At 37.9% G+C, this 27,836-nt stretch overlaps 1 protein-coding gene across 2 annotated transcripts in view; it reads left to right on the top strand.

Annotated features, from left to right (window-relative positions):
• LOC122794687 (lipopolysaccharide-induced tumor necrosis factor-alpha factor homolog) overlaps positions 1–27,114 on the top strand; it is a 289,157-nt gene extending 262,043 nt beyond the window's left edge. For both annotated transcript variants that reach the window (XM_044063316.1, XM_044063317.1), the window contains exon 4: positions 25,274–27,114. In XM_044063316.1, coding sequence (XP_043919251.1) covers positions 25,274–25,382 — 109 coding nt within the window. In that variant the 3' untranslated portion in view covers positions 25,383–27,114. The remainder of the gene's footprint in view (positions 1–25,273) is intronic.
• The last annotated feature ends 722 nt before the right edge of the window (positions 27,115–27,836 follow it).

The raw sequence follows: 27,836 nt of genomic DNA, 5'->3' as shown, positions 1-27,836 counted from the left end.
TGCTGTCCCATGTTGGTAATGACCAGGTGTAGGATATTTGAGCCCCTAGTGGGACTATGGGTTACATGATCCAGGGCATTGGGAATTATGACTTCCAAGAACAGTTGGGCACATTTGTTGGTACACACATAGTTTTCCCAGTTAATGGCAGGGTAGTGTAACTCACCCAGTATTAGGGTGTTTGCTTGTATCATGATATTTCACAGTATGTTTCAAAGTCTGTAGTGGGTATCATGTGGCATGGTGGGGGATCTGTAGCAAGCTATACAATGTGGAATGCAGTCTAACCTACTGTTAGTTGCACCGGGGGTATTTCAGACACATTCTGTTGGGCAAGTAGCCTGGTGGTGTGAATATCCTTGGTGAATATGGACACTCCCCTGCCTTTATTGTTTTGGTCTTGTTTTGGTGGCCAACAGGTGTGGTCAGAGCTGTACCTGGTATTGCAGGGGTGCTCTGGAGGCTTGGATCAGGTCTCGGTTACTGCACAGTTATCAATGTTCTCCATTTGTAGGTGTGCATAGTGACTGTGAATGGCCAAAAACATTACTCCTTACATACATGCTACCAAACAACACACAGGGTTTTACACTTGCCATGTCTAGGAACAGAACTCCTACCTAACTAATTTATCACACTACAGCATTACACAGGTATAGGATGCACCGCAGAGATTAATGGGCTACCTGGAAAGTCCCCCATTTCTGCAAGAGTTTCCTCCTTTTGTTGTACAGTATGATTATGGCAGGGGGGCCACCACATTGGCATCCTTTTCTTGGATGGGGAGCATCTTGGTTGACTACTGGATGGAACAATTCATGCACGAGTGAATGTGCTCATACAGTGCCTTCATGTATGATTCAGCAGTTGTCCTTTCAGTTCCCTTCTGCATGGGTGTCATGATGTTAGTCATGTCTGACATGTGTAGCATGACATTGGCTTTGGAGATGTATATCACAGAGGTGTCCAGGGGTGTGGGGTGGGATGTTGATGTTAAGGGTGATTAGCTCATGGGCATACCTGACCACCAAATGGGTGACTATAGGTCTGGAGCATTGATGTCCCATGTTGGTAATGACCAGGTGTAGGATATTTGAGCCCCTAGTGGGACTATGGGTTACATGATCCAGGGCATTGGGAATTATGACTTCCAAGAACAGTTGGGCACATGTGTTGGTACACACATAGTTTTCCCAGTTAATGGCAGGGTAGTGTAACTCACCCAGTATTAAGGTGTTTGCTTGTATCATGATATTTAACAGTATGTTTCAAAGTCTGTAGTGGGTATCATGTGGTATGGTGGGGGATCTGTAGCAAGCTATACAATGTGGAATGCAGTCTAACCTGCTGTTAGTTGCACCGGGGGTATTTCAGACGCATTCTATTGGGCAAGTAGCCTGGTGGTGTGAATATCCTTGGTGAATATGGACACTCCCCTGCCTTTATTGTTTTGGTCTTGTTTTGGTGGCCAACAGGTGTGGTCAGAGCTGTACCTGGTATTGCAGGGGTGCACTGGTGGCTTTGATCAGGTCTCAGTTACTGCACAGTTATCAATGTTCTCCATTTGTAGGTGTGCATAGTGACTGTGAATGGCCCAAAACATTACTCCTTACATACATGCTACCAAACAACACACAGGGTTTTACACTTGCCATGTCTAGGAATAGAACTCCTACCTAACTAATTTATCACACTACAGCATTACACAGTTATAGGATGCACCGCAGAGATTAATGGGCTACTTTTTCCACAAAGGTGTATTTCAAAGTGAATGACATCAGCAGGCTTGCCAAAGAAGGGCACTTGATGTTGCGCTGACTGTGAATAGCCTCAAAAGCATTGTTCCCTACAGAGACAAACTAACACACACACATCCACACTTGCTATGTCTGGGAATAGAACTCCTCCCTACCTAGTTTATTACACTACAGCATTATGCAGTTACAGGACATGCCATGGAAATTAATGGGCTATTTTTCCCCAAAGGTGTATTTCAAAGTGAATGACATCAGCAGGCTTGCCAAAGAAGGGCACTGGAGGTTGTAGTGACTGTGAATGGCCTCAAAAGCATTGCTCCCTACACAGACAAACTAACACACACAAACATCCACACTTGCCATGTCTGGGAATAGAACTCCTACCTAACTAGGTTATTACACAACAGCATTACACAGTTATAGGATGCACCATGGAGATGATTGGGCCACTTTTTCACCAAAGGTGTATTTCAAAGTGAATGACATTAGCAGGCATGCCAAAGTAGGGCATTTGAAATTGTAGTGAGTGTGACTAGCCTAAAAAGCATTGATACCTACACAGACAAACACACACAGTTGCCATGTCTGGGATAAGAACTCCTACCTAACTAGTATATCACAGTACAGCATTACACAGTTATAGGACATGCCATGGAGATTAATGAACTACTGCATCCCCAAAGGTGTACTTCAAGGTGAAGACATCTGCAGGCTTGCCATAGTAGGCCAATCGGGAGGGAGTGTGTGTGTGCATGGGCCATAGCCCATTCATCTAGATGCAGACACACCACACTCAGGCACACATAGGTTTATATTCCACAGGTACGTGTATACAACTGCTAGATGACTACTGACTTGTACAGTCATGTTGCACAGTTAGCACTAGCACCACAGACTCTATAATGCTGAGGGATTCTAGAGGCAAATGTCTACAGTGGCTGACATTTACACATCATGTGGTTTTAGCCAATTGGCTGTGTGCTGGGTGGGACAGGCCTCATGATGGAAGGCTCTTTGTCACTGTCACTCTTTTCTACACATCTATGTATGTCTACTTTTGGCATATTATAGTGTGTTGTCCTTGGATATATGTGTGTATTCCTATTCAATGTGTGTGCAAAGCATGACTGGTGTACACTGAGGAGTGTATGCACTAACATCTGCAACTGTCAGATATGTATAGTCCACTGATGTTGCCAGACATGGGCTTCATTTCTGTAAGTGTGGGAGCATGCCCAATATGACCTTCTGTATTGGATGTGTGAATTCATTCCAGGAAGATTGTACTCCAGTGCAGACTTTTGTGTTCTACACCTACAGCTAGCAAACTGTTTCTGCAGGATATCTGTAGATCAGTTGACAATATGGGGTAAAATTGGACAAAGGATAGTGGGTTACTGTAGGTAGTTGTGTCTGTGCTGCTTCTGCTACATGGTCTTGGTGTTAGCAGAAATATTCAGACATGTGAACTGTTATACACTGTGATGTTTTATGTCATCATGTACTGTCAGGTAGACATATTTGCATGCAGTGATGTCCTGGGAAGAGAGGGTGAATGCAGCTGTGCCCAGTATTGTGGTCAAATGCCTACATATTCTTGCACACTCATGCCATTCTGGAGGGGGAGGTGCAGACACTTGCTGCTGGGTCTGTGTAACTGGTTCAGCACCTTGGTACAGTGGTGGCAGAGGATCGCATACTTGTACATCCATCGACATGACAGTATGGCTATATCTTGCTGTGGCAATACCTCACAGCTGTACAGATTCACATAGGTTACCTAGAGGCAGGGGGTCATAATTCTAGACATTACCCCTACACATTGTGGTTTACGAGCAGGTTTGTAGCCACCCATTCTTGTGTTTGCAGGCAGGGATAGTATGTGCGCACGGCTGAGTTTTGATCTTCACACACTCCATGCCGCACATGCTCCCGCCCCCCCCCATTAATCTATCCTCTTCCATATATTATGCAAACATTCTCTGATATTTTCCCTATAGTTATCACCTCATCACAGCAGTAAATTGGTGTTCATCCACAGTTCATGCAGTAGGACATGGTGGACATGTTACTGTGATTTGTCCACATGGCCATGCATATGGGTTCTGTGGACTGTGTTATGTTGTTATTTGGGAGTCCATGACATAAAATACATTGCCAGTACGGGTGAGACACAGGCCTTTGGTAGAGGACTGTAGGCCATTTGGTAGTGATGCAGGCCAGCTGTAGCAGGCCATTGCATTCTGTCACTCCTACAGTCCCAGACTGCAATACACTATATTCCCCTGGGGTGACAGTGTAGGTGTACAAGGTCTTCATGCCAATACTTTCTGTCATTATTGATCCAATGGTGTGGATGCTGGCAGGGTGCTGCTTACAGCTAGGGACACACCTGCATGGGACACCTGCTCTGCATGCTGCATTCTTTCACTATTGCCATACACAGGTGGGGGTCATATTGTACTCATTCCCAACAACAGGGATATGAAAGGAGAGGTACCTGTGGGTGGTGATTGGGTGAGCTGGGTACATCATTCCTATGATCTTTGTGGTCTGCCAGTGTTTGCTCAGATGACATTGATATTCCCTGCTACAAGCCCAGATAATGTGGTGCAAACCTGTATGTACAATTCCAAGGGTGTGGCTATTTGACAGTTACATATTATACACTGTCTGTCTGGGGTACTTCCCCCCTGTGTACTGCTTGTATATCTGGGCTGACAGTCATGCCATGCCCATTTTTCAGATGGTGACACTTATTACTTCCAAACGTTTACAATGGCTTACTGCTAGAATGTTTTATACTGGGAAGCATTGTGTTTGGCACTGCAGTTGTGAGGGCTTGGCTCTGTCATTGGCAGTACTGGGAAATGGCCACCAGGACAAACCTCACCATGCATACATAATGACCACTCTCACACAATATACAATACACATCAACTTAACACATGCAGATCTGCATATTGTACACATGCTACAATCTAGCCTGCTATCTTGGCCAGCTCAGGTAATCTGTGCTCCACTGTTATTATACCTACACATACATGATACTACATTTCTACATAGGATTGGGGGCACACCTGGTGTTACTATACGTTTACATAGGAATGGGGGGGGGGCACACCTGACTGTTACTACATTTCTACATAGGATTGGGGAGGCACACCTGACTGTTACTACATTTCTACATCGAATTGGGGGGCACATCTGACTGTTGCTACATTTCTACATAGGTTTGGGGGCACACCTGTGTGTTACTATGTGTCTATATAGGAATGGGGGGGCACACCTGACTGTTACTACATAGGATTGGGGGGGGCGCACCTGACTGTTAGTAAATTTCTACATTGGATTGGGGGGGCATACCTGACTGTTACTACATTTCTACATAGGATTGAGGGGTGCACACCTGACTGCTACTAAGTGTCTGCATTGGATTGGGGGGTACACCAGACTGTTACTACATTTCTACATAGGATTGGGGAGGCACACCTGACTGTTCCTACATATGTACATCGAATTGGGGGGCACACCACATTGTTACTGCATTTCTACATGGGATTGGGGGGGCACACCTGACACTTGTACACATTTGCTATGACTGTACTGGTATGTCAGGTACTCCATTTCATTCTGTATTCTAACCTATCATGCTGGCTAGAGGCATATCAGTGTACTACAGGTCTTAGGTTTGATTGACCTACATTTCAGTTTCTGACTTCTTACTCTTCAGAACTAACATCCCACTGCCTGACCTGTTGCAGTCCGTCTGTGTAGGTCTTGAGGGGAGCTGTTACCCATAGCCATCAATCAGAGGCCTTAGCACAGCCTTTGTCTGTATTTGTCTACACCTGTCCTGCTGGCTGAGACTGTTGTTGGGTATATGAGCCTCACTGACTGGCATGTGTGTGTCATATGGACACACATATGGCCCAGCACATTTCCTAAAGTGGGTTTTGTCACCATGTGTAGTATTGGCTACTGTGGTGACACCAGTATTTGTTACAGATCTCATGCTGCCACTATAGGTGTCTACTATCTGCTGGCATCCCATTCAGCCACCCGATTCCCTTGCATGCTCACATCCATACCATAGATACAAGTAACAACACATACTACTCTATTCGTCAATTGGTAGGAAGAGTGACTTACCTTGTGGCTATGCCAGTATTGAGGATGATGTTGGAGGGCTGCCTATGTTGGATGCACATAGTACACTCCCTATACATGGTTGAGCACAGGTAGTGTCACGTTTGGCATCCCTTTTACTGTATGTGCGAGTCAGAGAGAGGTGTCATTCCCTTGGTCCCTACTGTGTCAGGGTATGTGCTATACATTGCCTCTTTGCCAAGGCCAGGGCATACTGGGCATGCCTCCTTCTGCCTAATGGGGCAGGCTTAGTTTGTTCCTCCTCCGAGTCACTCTGTGTCTGTGCAGGCCTTGGCAATGGTGGGGGGGGGGGTGTGGACCTGCCCCATGTTGTTCCTGCTGCAGTTGTTTCCACAGGATCATATTGTGTAGCATTTCACATATGATGACAATTTGAGTACATGTACCTGGTGAGTACTGCAAGGCTCCACTGGATGTGTCCAGGCACCAGAACTGTGACTTGAGCATCCCAAACACATGCTCTTTTATAATTCTGGTCTGTGTGTGTGCCTCATTATAGAGTTCTTGTAGGGGTGTGTGTGTGTGCATTTCTGATGGGTGTCATCAGCCACGGCTTCAGTATATAACCAGCCTCCCCCACTAGGTGACCGTAAGGGATGTCCCCATTGGCAAATCTCTGGTACAGCTGCATCAGATGCCGGATGTGGGAATTGTGATAGCTTCCAGGGCAGCCAGCACACACATTCATTATAATGCCCTGGTCATCGCACATGACCTGGTAGTTGATGGAGGGGAAGCCCTTGTAGTTGATGTAGACCCTACCCTGCTCACCGGGTGGTGCTTTGATGCATTTGTGCATGCAGTCTATAGCATCCACTACCTCAGGGTATTCTGCTATTTGGTGGAAGAGACGCATATTGCTGGCCAACGCCTCATGGGTGTTGGGAAAATATACGTGCTCACTGGCATTTGCTGACATGGCATCTAGGAACTGGTGGAGTTCGCTGGATGCTGATGTATGTCAGATCCCCATGATATCCCCAGTTGGCTGGCCTTTGGAAGGCACCTGTGGCTAGTATTCGTAGGCCTACACATACATTGGTATCCACTCTGATGGGTTCCTCTCTGTTAGTTCTTTGTCTCAGGCATGGCTGACACAGCTCAACAGTTTGCTGTAGGAGGTCCCTGTCCACCCTATAGTGCTCCACTATCTGCAGCTCATGTAGCCCCTGATAGGTTACCCTGGGTCTGTACACTCTTCTCTGTCTCCTCGCTCACCACCCTCAGCCTTTTCCATATGTTGATGTATGATAGCTGCTGCAGCCCCTATCATTTTGTGGTTTTTGTTTGTTAAAATTTCCCCCTCTTGTATACATCGGTGATGTAGAGTATGTGGGAAAAAACAGAGGGAAAGGTGTTTGCATAGTTTATAGCAGTGTTCTGGGCTGGGCTGATGACTGTGTAATTGGCTGATTCTGATATATTTTACTTACTAGCTATACTAGTTCTCCTCGATTACCTTCCTACTGCTGTTTTCCCTTCCCATTGCCTTCCTGTTTAAGCCAAGGGGCGTGCCACACAAACACAGTGCTCAAATGTGCACAGAGCTGCTATTTCCTGGTTTACTTTTTTTTTCTTTAAAACATGGTGTGCGGCGTGCACGCCTGCTTAGGCAATGTAAAGAGCGCTAGGCAGCCTCAGACACACCCCCTTGCTTAGATCTGCTAAGCTAAGGTAAACCCGAGCCACAGGGCTCCAATATGCTTACAGTATGCCTGACACACACCCCTATGATGTCAGCTAACCATGCTATTCCTGCACTTACACTGTTGGGTGCTGGCTAGCATTGAGGGGAAATCTGGGATTCAGTATCATTCCCCTCATTTGCATAGGATTGCCTGCTTATGCATAGTTACAAGTCTCACACTGAGCCTTCCCCCTTAGCAACCACTATTCACTGGCCATGTTGTCTTCTGCTTGCCATTGGGTATAATGGCAAAATAGTGATTTTGGTTAGAATGCTTATTTCAGGCCCGATCCCATTTGCATGCCGCTGCTCTACACTTAAACAGCCAGAATTGGCTAAAAAAAGTAAAAGTTAGTTTTTGTATTCTTGCAACTGTTTTCCATGCTAATGGCTATATATTTGGTCATTGACATGGTTTCCGCATAATATACAGACTTTATTTGGAGCTGTCATGGAGCTGTACACTCTTCTCTGTTTGCAGAAATGTGCTCGGTTACTAACCGAGTACATTTCTGCACATTACATTAGTCCTGCATGGCCTGCTGACAGCTTCTTGGATCACAAATTCACCTCATTTGCCTGGTTTTCATCTGAAAATGGGGTAATTTGCATACAGGAGCTGTGTCCATGCAGGAATAGTGCAGGAGCGCTTGTGTACATCCCTGCAGCTTATTCCTGGATTGCACAGTGGTCATATTGCCTCCAGGAGCTTATGCACTGTTCCTACATGCCATTCAGGGCTTGCTGAATACGGTGGAATATGTTAAAGGTATAGTTAAAAGTTATTTGATGTTATATGGGTTATATGGAATGAAAGAATAAGTGAATTATGTTTACTAGAAAATGGATTATAAAAACGATATTAAGTAAAATCAGATGGTGGTTATGGAAAAGGAGTTTGGGTCTAATACGGATGAAAATTTAGTATGACTGTAAAGAAAATGATGAATATGTGTAAACAGATTCATATATTTATATATCTGAGCATATCTAAATAGTTGTATATATGTAAATATTTTGTAAATAATAGTTATTTTTGTGTACAAATAATGTACCCCTACTTTTTTCATTAGGTGCCATGAGATCTTTTACATCCAGCAGAGCTACTACCAGCTCAAGTATATGGGACATTCAAGGTCTTATTCAAATAGTAACACATTCTGGAGTGCAAAAACCACTGCATCCCCTACCCCCAATGCTGCACTTCAATGTCAGCAATCCAGTCAGCTGGCATATGAATACAACCCACGTATTTCTTTTCTTCTTGCACCAAAGGTAAGTGTGCCATGTGCTGTGCCACCGATTCCCAAAAATAACTACATGAATCATGATTCCTAATTCGTATTATAGGTTCTGTGACATGGCTATGTCAGCAGTAGCAAACTGAATGCATGTAACATAACATGTTCAGTATCTCCCATGGCATCCATTCCTTATGGGGGTAAGATGTTTAATGTATTCTGTCACCAATTCCAAATCTAGAGAAAAACTACATGGAAAGTTCAAACGGTGTAAGTATGCTTTGTTTGAACTGCGTTCTCTGGTCATAATATTATAGGAATGAAAATAGATATTAGCTAGGTAACTAGCTATATTGTTTCTCTTCCTTCATGAAATAATGGCTATAATGCATTAATGATTCTGCTGTTTGATGTCATTATGGGCTAGTATTTAAACAACATACATGCCACTCAATTTCTCCCAATAACTCACCACTCGAAATTGCAATACAGTTGAACTCCTATTTTATAGATAGTATAGCATCTCTAACCAAAGATTCCTCTACATTAAATCCCATCCCTGCCCAACAGCCACATATCCCCACATCTAATTTCATCATCAAACCTGTGCCCACATCCTATATAAAACTTCTCTTAAACAAACTTAAATCATGCTTTTCTTCAACTGATGACCTTCCAACCGAGTACCTAAAAATAGTAGCCAATATCATTGCCTATCATGTCTCAATCCTTATAAATAGGTCACTGTGTGAATCCCATGTTCCCTCTCTCTGGGAAAAGTCATACATTATTCCTCTGCACAAAGGAAGAAATTCAACAGACACTGATAACTTTAGACCTATGGCAATCTTATCTCTACTCACCAAAATACTTGAAAAAATGCATTCAAAAACAATTGCTAGACTATCTCCTGCAGGGAAAACTCCTATCCAGATGTTCATAGATTATTACTAGGCTAACTGCTCTTGTGGGTTATTTTAAGCTAAGCCACGTATCCCATGTGAGAATCAAACCTTGCAACTTTTGTCTGTTAGGTAAACACCTTAACCATTATGCCAATCTCCCACCCACAGATCTCATACAGAACACAGCTTCCATCCTTCCCATAGTACTAGCACTTCCCTTCTAACCAATACAAATACTGTCAATTAAGCTAGAGATAATGGCAAACTAGTCTCTTCCTTACGTCACGTTTTAAAGGTGAGACATTCGAAACGAAATTACATAACATGTATATGAATGTGGCTATGTATAGCGATAGATTACAACAAACTAAATATTGCAAACTGCAACGTGACTATAAAGATTTCACCTCTGGACATGTCTTTGTTTGGCCTAAAAATAATAATTCTAATAATTCTAATAACTCTGCCAATACTGCTTCATGCTCTGCATATACTGTTTCCAACAATATTACCACAGATAGCCAGGTTTCAGTAACTGATGCTGTCACTTTAAATGGAAATGTTTCTTCCAGCGATATCATGAATGAGGCAATTTTGCCTGGTACCTCATTAAACAGAGGTTTTGAATCAGCCACTCCTTCTGTTGTAGACACTCCCCCACCCAACCAACAGGCATTTTCAGATCAGAAGAGTGAGAACGCCACAGGAGCCAGACCTAAACTATTTAAAATTAGTATAGAGCGTTTTTTACCATATCCCATGAAAATACGAGCAGCATCCAGAACCAGGTCCAGCAGTCGAGGACGCTGAAAACAGAAGTTCTCAGGTGGGAACTTCGAAACAAGATGCCGGACCAGGAACTGAATCATTTAATTTTCAATTTTTCAGATCACAAACTGACTCCTGCAGACATATCTTTATTGAATAAAGGTTTGTCCTTTATTCCATCACAAGGTAGTAACCTTAGCAAAATACTAACTGATTTGAGAATGTTTGGGCGGATTATAGCACTTAAATTGATGTTCAAAGATGATAATCAGGCTAATACAGGACAGGCCAACAGGTTTAAATGCAGAAGCACCTTTTCCCCCAGCCTGCCAGCATGTATAGAATGTTTTATAAAAATGTGTGAGAGGGACTTTTATGCATATTTTTCTAGCCAAAACAAGAAAATGTTCGTATTTTAATTTAAGTAAAAATGAACAAGCATCCTTGCACTTTGTAAAAATGCAGACTTATCCATTAAACCAGCGGATAAAGGTGGGGGCATAGTACTATTTAATACAAGTAATTACAATGAGGCCATGATTGAAATGTTACAGGATGTGAACACATACATTAGAATTAACAACAAATGCTTTAGAAATATATTGAAAAGGATATATGATGATTTATATGATTTATTGATGTGTAGACAGATTAACCAGGAATTATATGCTTATTTTCTTATAGAGTCTCCTCTAATTCCATATATAAAAGGTTTACCAAAAGTTCATAAAGATGTTTTTCCCCCTCCCATGCATCCTATCGTAGCTGGAGGAGGGTGGATAACAGAGACTATGTCTATTTATATAGAAACCATGTTAGGACCCCTAGTAAGGGACATACCCTCTATCCTAAAAGATACTTATCAGCGTATAAAAAAATTAGAATGTATGTTCAAACAGCCATTACCAGCAACCTGTTTATTAGTGACTTTGGATGTAAAGAGCCTATTCACCTCCATCCCTAATGAATATGGGATGGAAGCTATTAGAGAGATTCTGAATACAGCAGACAGGTTTAATAATGATGAACAGTTACTGATCTGCACATTGTTAGACACTGTTTTATCTAACAGTGTCTTTATGTTTAAAGATGAGTTATATCTGCAGAAATGGGGTGTCACAATGGGCACCCCATGTGCGAATACTTATGCGAACCTAGTTGTATACTTCTTGGAGAAAGCATTTTTATTTAATAGCATATTTTATCCACATGTACTCCTATACAGATGTTTTGTTGATGACATCCTGTTGTTTTGGGATGGTGATATCAATATGTTGAATGACTTTGTAAGATACTTAGAATCAACAACTGATTTTTTGAAGTTTACTATGGAATATTCTTATTTGAAAGTTGATTTCTTGGATATAACCATCACCAAAGACATGCAAGGTTATTTATCCACCTCTCTGTATCAGAAATCATGTTTGAAGAATGCCTTGTTACATTTCAGAAGTATGCATCCTAGATTTGTGTTCTCAAACATTGTTAAAAGTCAGTTTATCAGACTAACGAAAATATGTAGAGAAATCTCAGATTTACATAGGCAGGTTGAAGTCATGGAGAAACTATTTATAGAAAGAGAATATAATGTTTCCATGATTAATAAAGTAAAAGAGGCTGTTTTTAAGAAGTCCAGTGACACAGAGACTGAAACAAGAGAAATGGCTACTCACCATAATAGAATTTATAAAGATACTAGAGTGACATTTGTAACTAGATACACTAATGATAACAACGTCACTAGTATTATTATTAATAAGAATTGGCATGTACTTATGATTGATCCCACTATAATGAATATTATAGGTGAGTCATCTAGCTTTAGCTATAGGAACAGTAGAAATCTTAAGAGACTTTTATGTATTGATCATATCTTTGATAATCGTAAAGAGTCACATAAGAGACAACAGCGTTGTGGGATATTTCCAGGTAAACGTTGCAATATGTGTAATATGATAACAGACATACAGCAGTTTATTCATCCCACGATGGATTATAAATTTATGCCAAAATTTTATGCGACTTGTGATGATAGTAACCTTATATATCTTGCAACCTGTGCTTTATGTCCTGCCTTTTATGTAGAGGTGACATCAAGGAGACTTAAAGACAGAATTTATAATCACACATATGATATTAGACGGCTAAATCAACAAAATGCATTAGCCAAACACATAATTACTGAGAGGAATCATAACTTTAAATTTAGAGTATTACAGCTAGTAACGGTCAATAGAAGAGGAGTTAATAATATAAATTATTTAGAGTTAATTGAGCTTTGTTGGATATTTAAATTACGTGCACATCTAAATCCTGGCCTGAACAGTTTTATAAGCATTAAACCTGTACTTGAGGCATGCACATATAAATGAATCTGGATTTATGAACATGAATTGCTTATTAAACATGAAAAAATGTTTATACATTTTATATATGATATATCTATACATGTTATTTATATATTTTTATATTTTTACACACGTATTTTAGTTATAGTTATAAATGTATTAATCTGACACGTACAATGACATATTCTAGAAGGGTGTCTATTTGAATATATATATATATATATATATATATATATATATATATATATATATATGCACATATTTACTTTTGACTATGCTGCTACATTCTGTTTAAGTATGCTTTTTATATATATTATATGGTTACGGTTTCAAATTGGAATATAGCTGTAAACATTTCATTCAGTATAATGAGGTATAATATGTTGATAGTGATGCATATACAGGGGTATTTATAATTTATTTATTTATATATTCATATATATTTTTCTTTATGAACTTAATGTGTATTATGCTCTTATACAGATATATTTTATATAATATGCCTATACAGGACAGGTATATCTAGGAAATATTAAGATGAACAAGTTAATTAGTATAGCTTTAGAGAGTTTCATTTTAGTTGAATCTGCAGTCAAATGAATGTGATGAATCATTAATTGGTAACAGAACGATTGCTTCAGGTGTTTTCAATGGAACTCAAATATATATATATATATATATATATATATATATATATATATATATATATATGTATATATATATAGGGCACATTTTTACTGTTTTGTAAGATCTGAAGAAGTGTGTTTTGTTAGCACGCGTAAGTGCTTATCTTTTGTTATATGAAATAAATCCTCATTTTATGCTTTACATCGTGGTGGTCTTATCCTGTTTGTTTTATATATAGTCTCCTCCTTATTTATAAATTTATCTAAAACCTTCAACACATTTTTCTAAACCAAACTTCTACTTCAAATGTCCTCGCTAGATCTCTGTCAGCCTACTCTTCTGTGGTTCAAAAGCTACCTGTCCAATAGGTATCAGTCATTTAAGTGGCACTCCATGCTCTCCCCTTACCTCCCTGTCACCACTTGTGTACCACAAAGCTCTATCCTTGGTCCTTTCCTCTTTAACATTTTCATCAACACCCTCTATACTTCCAAATAAAACGCCACCCAAATACACTACGCAAATGATTCCACTCACATTTCCACATCTGACAACATGGTACACCTCCAAAAAATTACTCAAGAAGCTTTAACAACCATGGAAACATGGCTTAGTAACTCACAGCTCATGCTCAACACAAAAAGACCAACCTACTACTTTTTCCCCCATATCCCTCTCTCATGAAAAAAACAAAATTTAAGGTTGCCTCTCTTGATAGAACAACCATTGAAGTCACTTCACATAGCAAACTATTAGGGATGATAGTGGATAACAATCTTATATTTGACTTGCATATACAAACTTACATAAGAGAAGCTCATCAAAAACTAGCGATGATTTACAGAGACAAAAACTTTATCACCAGCGCAACTAAAACTATACCTCCTCCCCGCTCTTATTTATGTCATCCTTATCCTCCAGGCTTCACAAATATTAAAACTTGAACAATGCTGTAGCAACATTGCTAAATTTGCAGTACATATCCTTTTCAGAAACTGCCACTGTATATCATTGAAAAGCCTTAACTGGTTAGAACTGCCACATCATCTAACATATATTCAACTTCTAACCATCTATAAAATTATCCAGCATTCTTCTGCCTGTCCCAGCACTAAAAAACATTCTACACAACTATGTTCTCGTCATTTAGGTCCAGTGATCAAAAACTGCTGTCTGTCTACAAACCTAACAAATCTGTTGGGCATTTTCTGCACTCATACAAGGTTGTTAAGGCCTGGAACCCCTTACCTGTATCTATCAGGTCTATACCCTCCCTCCCATCTTTCAAAACCACTTTGAAAAGCTTCCTATCTAAAATCTGGCTTTGTTCTTGCTCTAAACCAGGAAAAACTGTATCTGTAAATGTGAGTAAGTACCTTTTCATTCCTTATAATTCTTCACTCTCCCTTCTTCATGTTTCCTTATTGCTATCTAATTTTCCTCCCTGGCTTTCTAATTATACCATAAGCCTGTTTTTTCCTCACCTCATATTTCAATTCCTATTTGTATTAGACTAACTTACCTTTAATTTCTCTACAAACTGTCAAAATTTCTCTAAATATTAAATGATTGTCATATACATTGTATTGATTCTTACCCAATGTTTTTATATTATATTTAATTTGTTATAGTTATTTAAACTGCAGATGTTTTTTATTTTATTTTTGAAGATTGCAAAAATTGTTCTTAAAATGTTTTGCAATCATTTGTGGTCTTTCTCCCCAGACTTTGGCTAAAAATGGGTTTCTACCCAGTAGGACTTTCGCCGGTAATCAAAGGTCAATAAAGAAATAAATATATATATAAACTTCTTTACACAATAATTCCAGACTAAGGCATAAAAAGATATGGAACAAACCATCAAAACCAAGGGAAGATTTTTAATATTGTTGGTATAAACTTAGAAAGTTGCATGCGATTTTCTAAAGGATCTGGTCTGAAACTCAAATTTATTTAGTTATTTATTTACTGACATGTGCTTACCAGCTTCTCTGACTGAAGAATTACAAGTTATCCCTTTTCAATGGGGGCCTGGGGAGAAAAGCTCCAAACAGACATACAGTGCAATACAAACATCCTACAACACTGAAACATTAAGAGTACATACAGTGGATATAAAAAGAGTCTCTTTAATTGATGGTAGGTGTGTACCCAAGAAGACTGAATGCTGTAATTAAATCAAAAGGTGCTTCAACAAAGTGTTAGTTTAATGGTGTGCACACTTATGCAACCAGTATTTTGTACGTTTTTTATTTTTATATTTTTCCCCTAACAGTTTTTTTTTTTTTTTCAATTGAATTGTACAGGTTATAGGTCACATTAAAGGTGGGAAAAGTTTTGAAATGATTTATTGTGGTCTCATTTTATGTATCACAAAAAAGTACAGTTTTGTACCTACCATAAATGTAGATGTTCGAAGATCCACATTGCTGCAGTCCTTACACTTGGGTAGTCCGCTGTCCTCGGTCGGCCCGAATATCAAAGTATTAGGCTGACGGCGGTCAAGGCGCTTAAGACTGACATCAGAATGTCAGGGTACAAATGCGCATGACCGACGTCATATCCTCAGTCTTTTCTTGCCCCAGATGTCAGAAGACCCTAAAAAGAAAGGTCACAACCAAAAGACAGCAAAACAACCAACCACCCTTGTACTAATTATATGTACAATATATACAATATCCACAATATTCACAACCCAATCCACACAACCGCCTCTAACCACAGAGGGAAGGAGGAGAGAGTTGGACTGCAGCAATGTGGATCTTGAACATCTACATTTATGGTAGGTACAAAACTGTACTATGTTCTTCATCTCACATTGCTGCAGTCCTTACACTTGGGTAGAATCCCAAAGCAGAGGTAAGGGAGGATGGCAAACTATAAAGCAGTAGGAGCTGCCAAAATACCCTGTAAAACTGCAGTGGCAAAACCAGCCCTAGATTTAGAGTAAAGTGGAAGGTGGTAATGCTTAGAGAAAGTATGCACTGAACTCCAAGTAGCTGCCTCCAAAATATCTTTAGTTGCCACCCCCCTTAAGAAAGCTGTAGAAGTGGCAGTAGTCCTAGTGGAATGAGGCCTAATCCCAGCTGGAATCTCCTTACCATGATGGGAATAACAGAAAGCAATACAAAACCCAATCCACTTAGAAATAGTTTGTTTTGACACAGGCTTGCCCTGAGAACCCAAAACAAATGAAACAAATAACTGCTGAGACTGCCTGAACCCTTTAGTTCTGCTCAAATAATATCGCAACTGCCTGTGTATATCCAAAGTGTGCAAAATCTTTTCCCCTTTATTTTGAGGGGTTTGCATAAAAGTAGGCAAATGAATAGTTTGGTTTAAAGCCACACTAGAAACCACTTTAGGCAAAAGGAAGGATTAGTAAAGATACCTATCCTTGTGGAAAATTAAGAAAGGCTCAACCGCCACAGGGCCTGTAATTCAGAAACCCTTCTTGCAGAGGTAATGGCCAACAAAAAGCAGTCTTCCATGATAAATATTTCAACTCAGCAGTAGCTGCAGGCTCAAAAGGTTGTAGAGTGAGTTTCTCCAACACAAAATTGAGATCCCAAGCAGGAGTAGGAGCTCTGTGGGGTCTTATATTCTTTTGCCCTCTAAGGAATTGCTTAAACAAAGGATGAGAAAACAATGGTGGGTCACAGTCATAGTGAGCAGAAATTGCTGCAGCATGAACCTTAATAGAAGAGAAGGAGAAACCTTTGTCCAGTAACTCAGCAAGATATTGAAGAGCCACACTTAAATTAGGCTTAGAAACATCAAATTCCTTTGCTGCACTCCAAAACAAAATCTCTTCCATTTATCTGCGTACACTTTCCTTGTACTAGGTCCTGGCCTCCAAAAATAACATTCAAAACTTGCTGTGGAAGCTGAGACCCTCCAGGGTTTAAAACAGAATATGCCAGCGTGTAGTGATGACATCCTGTTGTTTTGGGATGGTGATATCAATATGTTGAATGACTTTGTAAGATACTTAGAATCAACAACTGATTTTTTGAAGTTTACTATGGAATATTCTTATTTGAAAGTTGATTTCTTGGCTATAACCATCACCAAAGACATGCAAGGTTATTTATCCACCTCTCTGTATTGGAAATCATGTTTGAAGAATGCCTTGTTACATTTCAGAAGTATGCATCCTAGATTTGTGTTCTCAAACATTGTTAAAAGTCAGTTTATCAGACTAACGAAAATATGTAGAGAAATCTCAGATTTACATAAGCAGGTTGAAGTCATGGAGAAACTATTTATAGAAAGAGAATATAATGTTTCCATGATTAATAAAGTAAAAGAGGCTGTTTTTAAGAAGTCCAGTGACATAGAGACTGAAACAAGAGAAATGGCTACTCACCATAATAGAATCTATAAAGATACTAGAGTGACATTTGTAACTAGATACACTAATGATAACAAAAGAGTCACTAGTATTATTATTAATAAGAATTGGCATGTACTTACGATTGATCCCACTATAATGAATATTATAGGTGAGTCACCTAACTTTAGCTATAGGAACAGTAAAAATCTTAAGAGACTCATGTATTGATCATATCTTTGATAATCGTAAAGAGTCACATAAGAGACAGCGTTGTGGGAGATTTCTAGGTAAACGTTGCAATATGTGTAACATGATAACAGACATACAGCCGTTTATTCATCCCACGATGGATTATAAATTTATGCCAACATTTTATGCGACTTGTGATATAGTAACCTTATATATCTTGCAACCTGTGCTTTATGTCCTGCCTTTTATGTAGGGATGACATCAAGGAGACTCAAAGACAGAATTTATAATCACACATATGATATTAGACGGCTAAATCAACAAAATGCATTAGCCAAACATATAATTACTGAGAGGAATCATTATTTTAAATTTGGAGTATTACAACTAGTAACGGTTAATAGAAGAGAAGGTAATAATATGAATTATTTAGAGTTAGTTGAGCTTTGTTGGATATTTAAATTACGTGCACATCTAAATCCTGGCCTGAACAGTTTTACAAGTATTAAACCAGTACTTAAGGCACGCACATATAAATGAATCTGGATTTATGAATATGAATTACTTATTAAACATGAAAAAATGTTTATACATTTTATATATGATATATCTATATATGTTATTTTTATATATTTTTATATTTTTACACACGTATTTTAGTTATAGTTATGAATGTATTAATTTGACATATGTACAATGACAGATTCTATAAGGTTGTTTATTTGCATATATATATATATATATATATATATATATATATATATATATATATATATATATACGCACATATTTATTTTTGGCTATGCTGCTACATTATGTTTAAGTATGCTTTATATATATATTATACAGTTATGGTTTCAAATTGGAATATAGCTGTATACATTTCATTCATTATAATGAGGTATAATATGTTGATAGTGATGCATATATAGGAGTATTTATAATTTATTTATTTATATATTCATATATATTTTCCTTTATGAATTTAATGTGTATTATGCTCTTATACAGATATATTTTATATAATATGCCTATATAGGATAGCTATATCTAGGAACTATTAAGATGAACACGTTAATTAGTATAGCTTTAAAGAGTTTCATTTTAGTTAAATCTGCAGTCAAATGAATGTGATGAATCATTAATTGACAATAGAATGATTGCTTCAGGTGTTTTCAATGGAACTCAAATATATATATATATATATATATATATATATATATATATATATATATATATATATATATATATACAGGGACACATTTTTACTGTTTTGTAAGATCTGAAGAAGCGTGTTTTGTTAGCACGCGTAAGCGCTTATCTTTTGTTATATGAAATAAATCCTCATTTTATGCTTTACATCGTGGTGGTCCTATCCTGTTTGTTTTATATATAGTCTCTTACTTATTTATAAACCTATCTAAAACCTTCAACACATTTTGCTAAAGCAAACTTCTACTTCAAATGTCCTCGCTAGGTCTCTGTCAGCCTACTCTTCTGTGGTTCAAAAGCTACCTGTCCAATAGGTATCAGTCATTTAAGTGGCACTCCATGCTCTCCCCTTACCTCCCTGTCACCACTTGTGTACCACAAAGCTCTATCCTTGGTCCTTTCCTCTTTAACATTTTCATCAACACCCCTATACTTCCAAATAAAACGCCACCCAAATACACTACGCAAATGATTCCACTCACATTTCCACATCTGACAACATGGTACACCTCCAAAAAATTACTCAGGAAGCTTTAACAGCCATGGAAACATGGCTTAGTAACTCACAGCTCATGCTCAACACAAAAAGACCAACCTACTACTTTTTCCCCCATATCCCCCTCTCATGAAAAAAACAAAATTTAAGGTTGCCTCTCTTGATAGAACAACCATTGAAGTCACTTCACATAGCAAACTATTAGGGATGATAGTGGATGACAATCTTATATTTGACTTGCATATACAAACTTACATAAGAGAAGCTCATCAAAAACTAGCGATGATTTACAGAGACAAAAACTTTATCACCAGCGCAACTAAAACTATACCTCCTCCCCGCTCTTATGTCATCCTTATCCTCCAGGCTTCACAAATATTAAAACTTGAACAATGCTGTAGCAATGTTGCTAAATTTGCAGTACATATCCTTTTCAGAAACTGCCACTGTATATCATTGAAAAGCCTTAACTGGTTAGAACTGCCACATCAACTAACATATATTCAACTTCTAACCATCTATAAAATTATCCGGAATTCTTCTGCCTGTCCAACACTAAAAAACATTCTACACAACTATGTTCTCGTCATTTAGGGCCAGTGATCAAAAACTGCTGTCTGTCTACAAACCTAACAAATCTGTTGGGCATTTTCTGCACTCATACAAGGTTGTTAAGGTCTGGAACCCCTTACCTGTATCTATCAGGTCTATACCCTCCCTCCCATCTTTCAAAACCACTTTGAAAAGCTTCCTATCTAAAATCTGGCTTTGTTCTTGCTCTAAACCAGGAAAAACTGTATCTGTAAATGTGAGTAAGTACCTTTTCATTCCTTATAATTCTTCACTCTCCCTTCTTCATGTTTCCTTATTGCTATCTAATTTTCCTCCCTGGCTTTCTAATTATACCATAAGCCTGTTTTTTCCTCACCTCATATTTCAATTCCTATTTGTATTAGACTAACTTACCTTTAATTTCTCCACAAACTGTCAAAATTTCTCTAAATATTAAATGATTGTCATATACATTGTACTGATTCTTACCCAATGTTTTTATATTATATTTAATTTGTTATAGTTATTTAAACCTAAGATGTTTTTTTATTTTATTTTTGAAGATTGTAAAAATTGTTCTTAAAATGTTTTGTAATAATTTGTGGTCTTTCTCCCCAGACTTTGGCTAAAAATGGGCTTCTACCCAGTAGGACTTTCGCCGGTAATCAAAGGTCAATAAAGAAATAAATATATATATAAACTTCTTTACACAATAATTCCAGACTAAGGCATAAAAAGATATGGAACAAACCATCAAAACCAAGGGCAGATTTTTAATATTGTTGGTATAAACTTATAAAGTTGCATGTGATTTTCTAAAGGATCTGGTCTGAAACTCAAATTTATTTAGTTATTTATTTACTGACATGTGCTTACTGGCTTCTCTGACTGAAGAATTACAAGTTATCCCTTTTCAATGGGGGCCTGGGGAGAAAAGCTCCAAACAGACATACAGTGCAATACAAACATCCTACAACACTGAAACATTAAGAGTACATACAGTGGATATAAAAAGAGTCTCTTTAATTGATGGCAGGTGTGTACCCAAGAAGACTGAATGCTGTAATTAGATCAAAAGGTGCTTCAACAAACTGTTAGTTTAATGGTGTGCACACTTATGCAACCAGTATTTTGTACGTTTTTTATTTTTATATTTTTCCCCTAACAGTTTTGTTTTTTTTTCAATTGAATTGTTATAGGTCACATTAAAGGTGGGAAAAGTTTTGAAATGATTTATTGTGGTCTCATTTTATATATCACAAAAACCTGGCATTTTAACCGGGGTGTGTACACTTTTTATATCCACTATACACATGTATACACTATTATGACAGACAATGAGATTAGTAGACATTTTAAGTTATATGTGCAGGATTTCAAAGGTACAAGAGCAATGCTTCAGAGTAGGCATTCATTATTCAGGGTCTGACAAATTTAATATATGAAGCTTTAATGAAATATTAATATACTTGGCTGTCATTGACAAAAATGACTTTCTTTATTTACTGACTGCATCCTCAGTGAACACAACTGAGAAACACAAATTATCTGAGGATCCGACCAAATATATGAGGCAAAAATCTGGACTTTATGCAAAATTCCAGACAGTTGAGAGTTATCTGTTGAAAGGCTATTATCTCTGATAATGATGGTACTAAGCACATCTGCCATGGTATTTTATGGGCCCATAAAAATGTCCATACCTCTCAACTGCTGTGATTTATTCATCGTGTTATAGTTGTAGCCCTTGTAATTAGCCTTTTTCCTCCTAGAATTACAATGTTCCACATAAAGTAACACTTGTTTATGCGTATATACTTTATTCAATACGAAATCTACAGCTGTACAAACAGTCACTACCAGTAACTATACAGGGACTAGTGTATATAAAAAAACATTCTATTGTGAAAAATAATAACGTGCTCCTCTTTTTGACCCTCTGATATGATTTATAAAGGCTAGTGCTATGATTTTTGATGCTCTGAGGCTAAGATGTATGATCGCATTTTTAACCCTATGCAGTACTGAATTTCTGATCATGTATATTCTGCCAACTGAGCCAGTAACCATTCTCACATCCTGAAGTAGATACACCCTATTTAAAATATTTCAGATTTTTTTTTTATTTTATTTTTTCCTTTGCTGACCGAGTTCATCCCACTAAGCTAGTCACCACTTTTCAGGGGAGAGAGGATGTGGGGTATTTGTAAAACAGTGACGCCTTCAAGAAGCCAGTTAATTAGCTAGAATTACCCCATAGCCACAGGAAGAAAGGTTAATTCAAGTTGAATGTTAAATCCTATAAAGAATGCTGACCAGCAATATGTAAACAACTTTAAGAGGCCATATACACTTGTTTCTACAATAGCATGTTAACTATCAATTGAACTGTTATTTGCTTCATCATACCACACAGCTGACTGCATCTAGCATCTTACAAGGGTGTGAACAAATACATTTCATAGGTAAGTACTAGGCTGACTGTCTTGAAGGACCCTTTTAAGCCTAGCTGATAACCTGAGGTTAGAATCAAACCCTGTACATTGCGTCTTTGAGGTAAAGACCTTAACCATTGTGCCTGCATGCCATCCTCATGAGACAGTAATTCCTTTGTCCCTGGATGGTTCTCCAGGGCCTAGGTTTGCTAACTTAAGCCAGGTCATTAGTGGAGCAGGTATGATAGCTGGTCATGAAATAATAATTCCATTGTCCCAGGCTGATTCTCCAGAGCCTATGTTTGCTAACTTAAGCCAGGCCACTTGTGGTGCAGGTATGATTGCCAGTCACGAGACAATAATTCATTTGTACCTGGATGTTTCTTCAGGGCCTAGGTTTACTAACTTAAGCTAGGCCACTGGTGGAGCAGGTACGATAGCCGGTCAAGACACAATAATTCTGTTGTCCCAGGCTGGTTCTCTGGGGCCTAGGTTTGCTAACTTAAGCCAGGCCACTTGTGGTATAGGTATGATAGCCAGTCATGGGACAATAATTATTTTGTCCCAGACTGGTTCTCCAGGGTCTAGGTTTGCTAACTTAAGCCAGGCCACTAGGGGAGCAGGTATGATAGCCGGTCATGACACAATAATTCCTTTGTCCCTGGCTGATTCTTTGGGGCCAAGGTTTGCTAACTTAAGCCAGGCCACTTGTAGTGCAGGTGGAGGCTTTTATTCTGTATGAGCGAGATGACCATCTCACTTTTTTCTTCTTGAATGGAGATGTACAATATCATGCATGTTTTTGGTGTGTGTTACTGTGGGTTGCAGTTATGGCATACAGTGCAGCAGGAACTATTCTATGAAAGGTTTTCATCAAAAAACTCATATTAGGGCAACTCCCTAACCCTCTTTGATTATCTCAGGCCTGGTAGCAGCTCATGTTTATGTGAAATTTTCAATTCTTACTTGACACTTAAGCTTCTGATTCATGACCTTCCATTGAGATGGCCACTTCATAACTTAGCATTGAAATGTCCATTTCCTGACTTGGTATTACAGACTACTAAGCAGTGTCTGACTCATGGCCATCATTCTGTAGAGCTTCACTTTCTTAATCCATTCATTTTGTTGTTTCTGTTCTTAAACTCACTTTTTAGGATGGTGAGTACTGCATTAGCCCTTACCTAATAACTCAGCTGCTAAGATGAGTGCCATCTCTAGTTTTGTGCACCTTCCAGAATTCTCAGACTCTAATGCTCAACAGATAGCATCAATGATAGTTTATCATCTGTAGCCAACTTAAACCCCCTACCTCAAACTGTTTATGGACTTTTGTCGTGGCAGTTGATGCAGAGGGTTATGGCTGTGAGTTACTGTCCCTGTGGTATAGGGATTGATTTGATCACCTCTGATTTGCGTAGTGAGTGACCTTGAGCAAGTCACTTAACCAGACATTGCTCCAGCTTGTTCCTGAAAAGAAATTGTGTGCCCAGTGGGCCTACCTGGTTAACAAATTGATATTATTTTTATTACAGAAGACACATGTTGATATAAAATATTGATGCAGTTTCTTTATTCCAAAAAATAAAGCATTGGCCAAAATTATTGATCAGTTTTACTCCAAAGTCAAAGTAGGAATCAAAGGTATTGCAGGCATTTTGCTTGTTCAAATCTCAAGTCTGGAGCTAATTTTTTAATTTCTGGATATTTTCATTGCTAGTAAAAGTGCTTTTTATGTACAATAAATAGGTCTTTCCTCACCTGAGGGCATAGAATATTTAATCACAGCCCTAATGCCACATACATAGCCATCACAAACCATGTGCATGTGGCAGGGCTTGATCATAATTCCAGCATTTCATCACACCTTAGTAACTCTTTACATTTCTTGAATGCAGTCTGTTCCCAGAATTTCCAATCTCATGGAATATTTTCCCTGTAGTGACCTGTACATGGTTTCACTAAACAGTTTTACTGTAGTGTAGTTCTGTCTGGATTATAGCAGATCACATTATATATACTGCCTTCATCCTTTACATATGTCAATATATCAAATGCTTTTATTGGTATGCAGTATTATATGATTTCGCCAAGAGCGTTGTACATTTCTGTCACTGTCTTAAGCTGTATTTTCCCCTTGTTTTGTTATACTTGACCAATAAAGTGTAGATCACATACATACATTTTGCTTTCACTTTTCTGTTTTCTGAATGAAGAGCAATGAAGGGTATGGTGGGCATCCTTAGTAGCTCTTTCATATCCCAAGAAAGAGATTAAGTTTAGTACTAACCTATGAACCTATGTATATTTTTCTCTAGATGTGAAGTGTAGAAAATTATTTCATGAAGTTTAGTCTGCTTTACAATTTGTATCATCTGTTTCTGATTTTGGTCATGCATTACTGTTTGCAATATTAAATTAAATGTATTGGTCTGTGTCGTAAGAAGAACCATGATTATATTTCGCTACTGTACTCAACAGGAAAACAAACTGAGTTGTAGTAATACTGAATGTTCTTGAATGTTCTTTTTTTTTTTTTTTTTTTTTAAGGTTGGATTTAGGATGCTGCCTGATCCCTTTCTGCATAGAAAGCTGGAAAGATGTAACTCACATATGCCCTGTCTGCAGAAATATTCTTGGCAAGTACAGACCTCACTGAATAAGTCAGTTGCTGTCTGGAACAACAGTGGTAGTAATCGTTACATTATTAAAAGGAAATAAACTACTTCCATAATATAGAGGAAAGCTTGTATTGTTTTACATATTTATGTTCTAGAATATTATGTTGTGGAACGTGTCTAGATTTCATACTTTAAGAAATTGATTTACTTCGAGAAGCTATGCAAATCCAGCTGTTCTTTTAGACATAGTTGAAGAAGGTTAGATGTCCTTTTTAATTTTTTGTTATATCTTGTTTTGTACATGGTTATCTTACACTGCATGGGCAATAACCAGAGTAATGCAATATTTCTTTTATTTATTATTTGTTCACTGAGAAAGTGGACTAGTCTATTGACCCATTTCAGCTACAATCCAAGCTCAAAGAGAAGAAAATGCAATGCAGTCTTTCTAATGAAAAATATTATATACAGAAGGAGTAGATAACAAAATTCGGAATATAACAGTGAGATTCGATGCAGACAGGGTGAGATTAAATGACTCCGAGTGCGGTACGCAAAAGAGACAAAAATATATACAAAATACAAGCTAAGATATGCATAAAATACAGGATAATCATTTATATAATACATAAACTTCTATATACAAATGAAATATATAAGATGCAACATTAAGAAGCACAGAAAAGTTCATTAAATTTATTCTATTACTCATGATATGGGATGATAAGTTTCCTAACTATATATATATATATATATATATATATATATATATATATATATATATATACTAAATATAAGGTAAAATGGAAGCTGTCACTGCTGGACATTTAATGTCTTATGCACTGTTTTACTTTACCGTTTTCTCCAAACTACTTGGCACGTGCCATCACCTGATCTCTGTGTTCAAATGTTTTCACAGTGGGTGGTATGCTTATAATGATACCACCCAACCATTTTTTGTTTGTTTTTGTTTGGTTTTTCATAAAATAAAATAGTGTAATTGTCTTTACTGATACCTCAGAATAACAATATGGTGACGTAATAATGCAGTGATACACGCATTTCTCAAAGGAAGATAGAGGTGATGATAAAATCAAGTTCTTGTTCTCTGAAAAAAAAAAAGCAAGTCAAAAAAAATCATCAGCAAAACTGTTATTGCAAACCAGCAAATAAATACTTGTCATTTTACAGTGTATGCTAATATCATTTATTCACTGATAATATCTGCATGTTAACCACTACTCAAATGTCCTGATATATGAGGCGCTAAACTGAGAAGCACTTTAGTAAACTATTCAACACAAATTACAGTTACCTTTCAAGGACAGTAAACAATGTTTTAATTTGTGAAGAACAAAAGACAAGCTATTTCTTTTAACTGCAGCAAGAAAATTATGGGTGATTTAGTGGGGACATTATTATTTTATAGAAGTATTACTTGTCCATATTAACTGGTCATCTAGGTTTCTACAAAATGCAAGGGTCATGGAAGAATTATGGGAAATTTTAATTGCAGAGCTATGTGTGATGCCATTATGAGTCATGTCATAATATAATGTGTATTGAAGAAGCACTTATGTCACAGAAAATCAAAGTCATGAAGGAAACAAGAAAGCTGAAATGATCTTTAAAGAACAGAGGAAAGCAATGCAACAGGATGTTCTTAGTTGTTACAGAAAACTGTGTTCCAAGATTTTAAACTAATTAAGCAATGTCTTTGCAGATGACACACTGTGGGTGTGATTCAATAAAGCCTACACAATGCACTAAGTCTGGCAGTGTGCTGATTTGTATTCCACCTAAGAGGGTAAAACTCTCATCTTATGCATGTACACACAGTAAAATTTATACCAGGCAATGTTGATAACCTTTACTTACCCAAGTAAGGGCTGTGTACTGCTAGGATCATGCAGAGTCAGCCAGGAATTAAAACGTTTGTAAATGCTAGACTATAGAGGTAATTGCTGTACCTGGAATAAGAAAATAAATGTCTAAGAACACAAATGAATGGCAGATCCTTGCATACTATTACTTGATAATGTAACTAAGTAGAAGGTGAGTGATTTTTTACAGCAATGACATCAATATGTGATAGCAAAGACTTGTTCTCTGTCAACTAATAGGCCTCATGCATCAAAGATACACACACTACACAAACCTGGAAGAAAGCAGTACAATTTTAAAAACAGCATCACAAACACTTATGTACTAACTACTTAGGTAAACACCCTGTGCATCAGATGAAAGAGTTATGTATTCCTGAATCCAAAAGATAGAAAATCAAGGATATGGCACAACTATTATCATTTGCACAGGGTATTGTTTGGGGGGCAGAAAGCCAAGGCTGACACAAAATGTGGTGAGTGTGTGTGAGTAAGACAGACAAGTAGGTAAAATTTGGCTAATGTATCAAATGGCCACTGAGACATAATGAGCTGTTAGTCTCACAACTAACCTATGTAACTGTTATTTGTATGAGTCTGTATTATAAC

This window comes from Protopterus annectens, chromosome 2.part1 (genome assembly GCF_019279795.1).
Source record: "Protopterus annectens isolate FY-2018-M chromosome 2.part1, PAN1.0, whole genome shotgun sequence".
Taxonomy (NCBI): domain Eukaryota; kingdom Metazoa; phylum Chordata; order Ceratodontiformes; family Protopteridae; genus Protopterus; species Protopterus annectens.
Note: the sequence above shows the minus strand (reverse complement) of the source record. Positions and strands in the feature narration are given on the sequence as shown.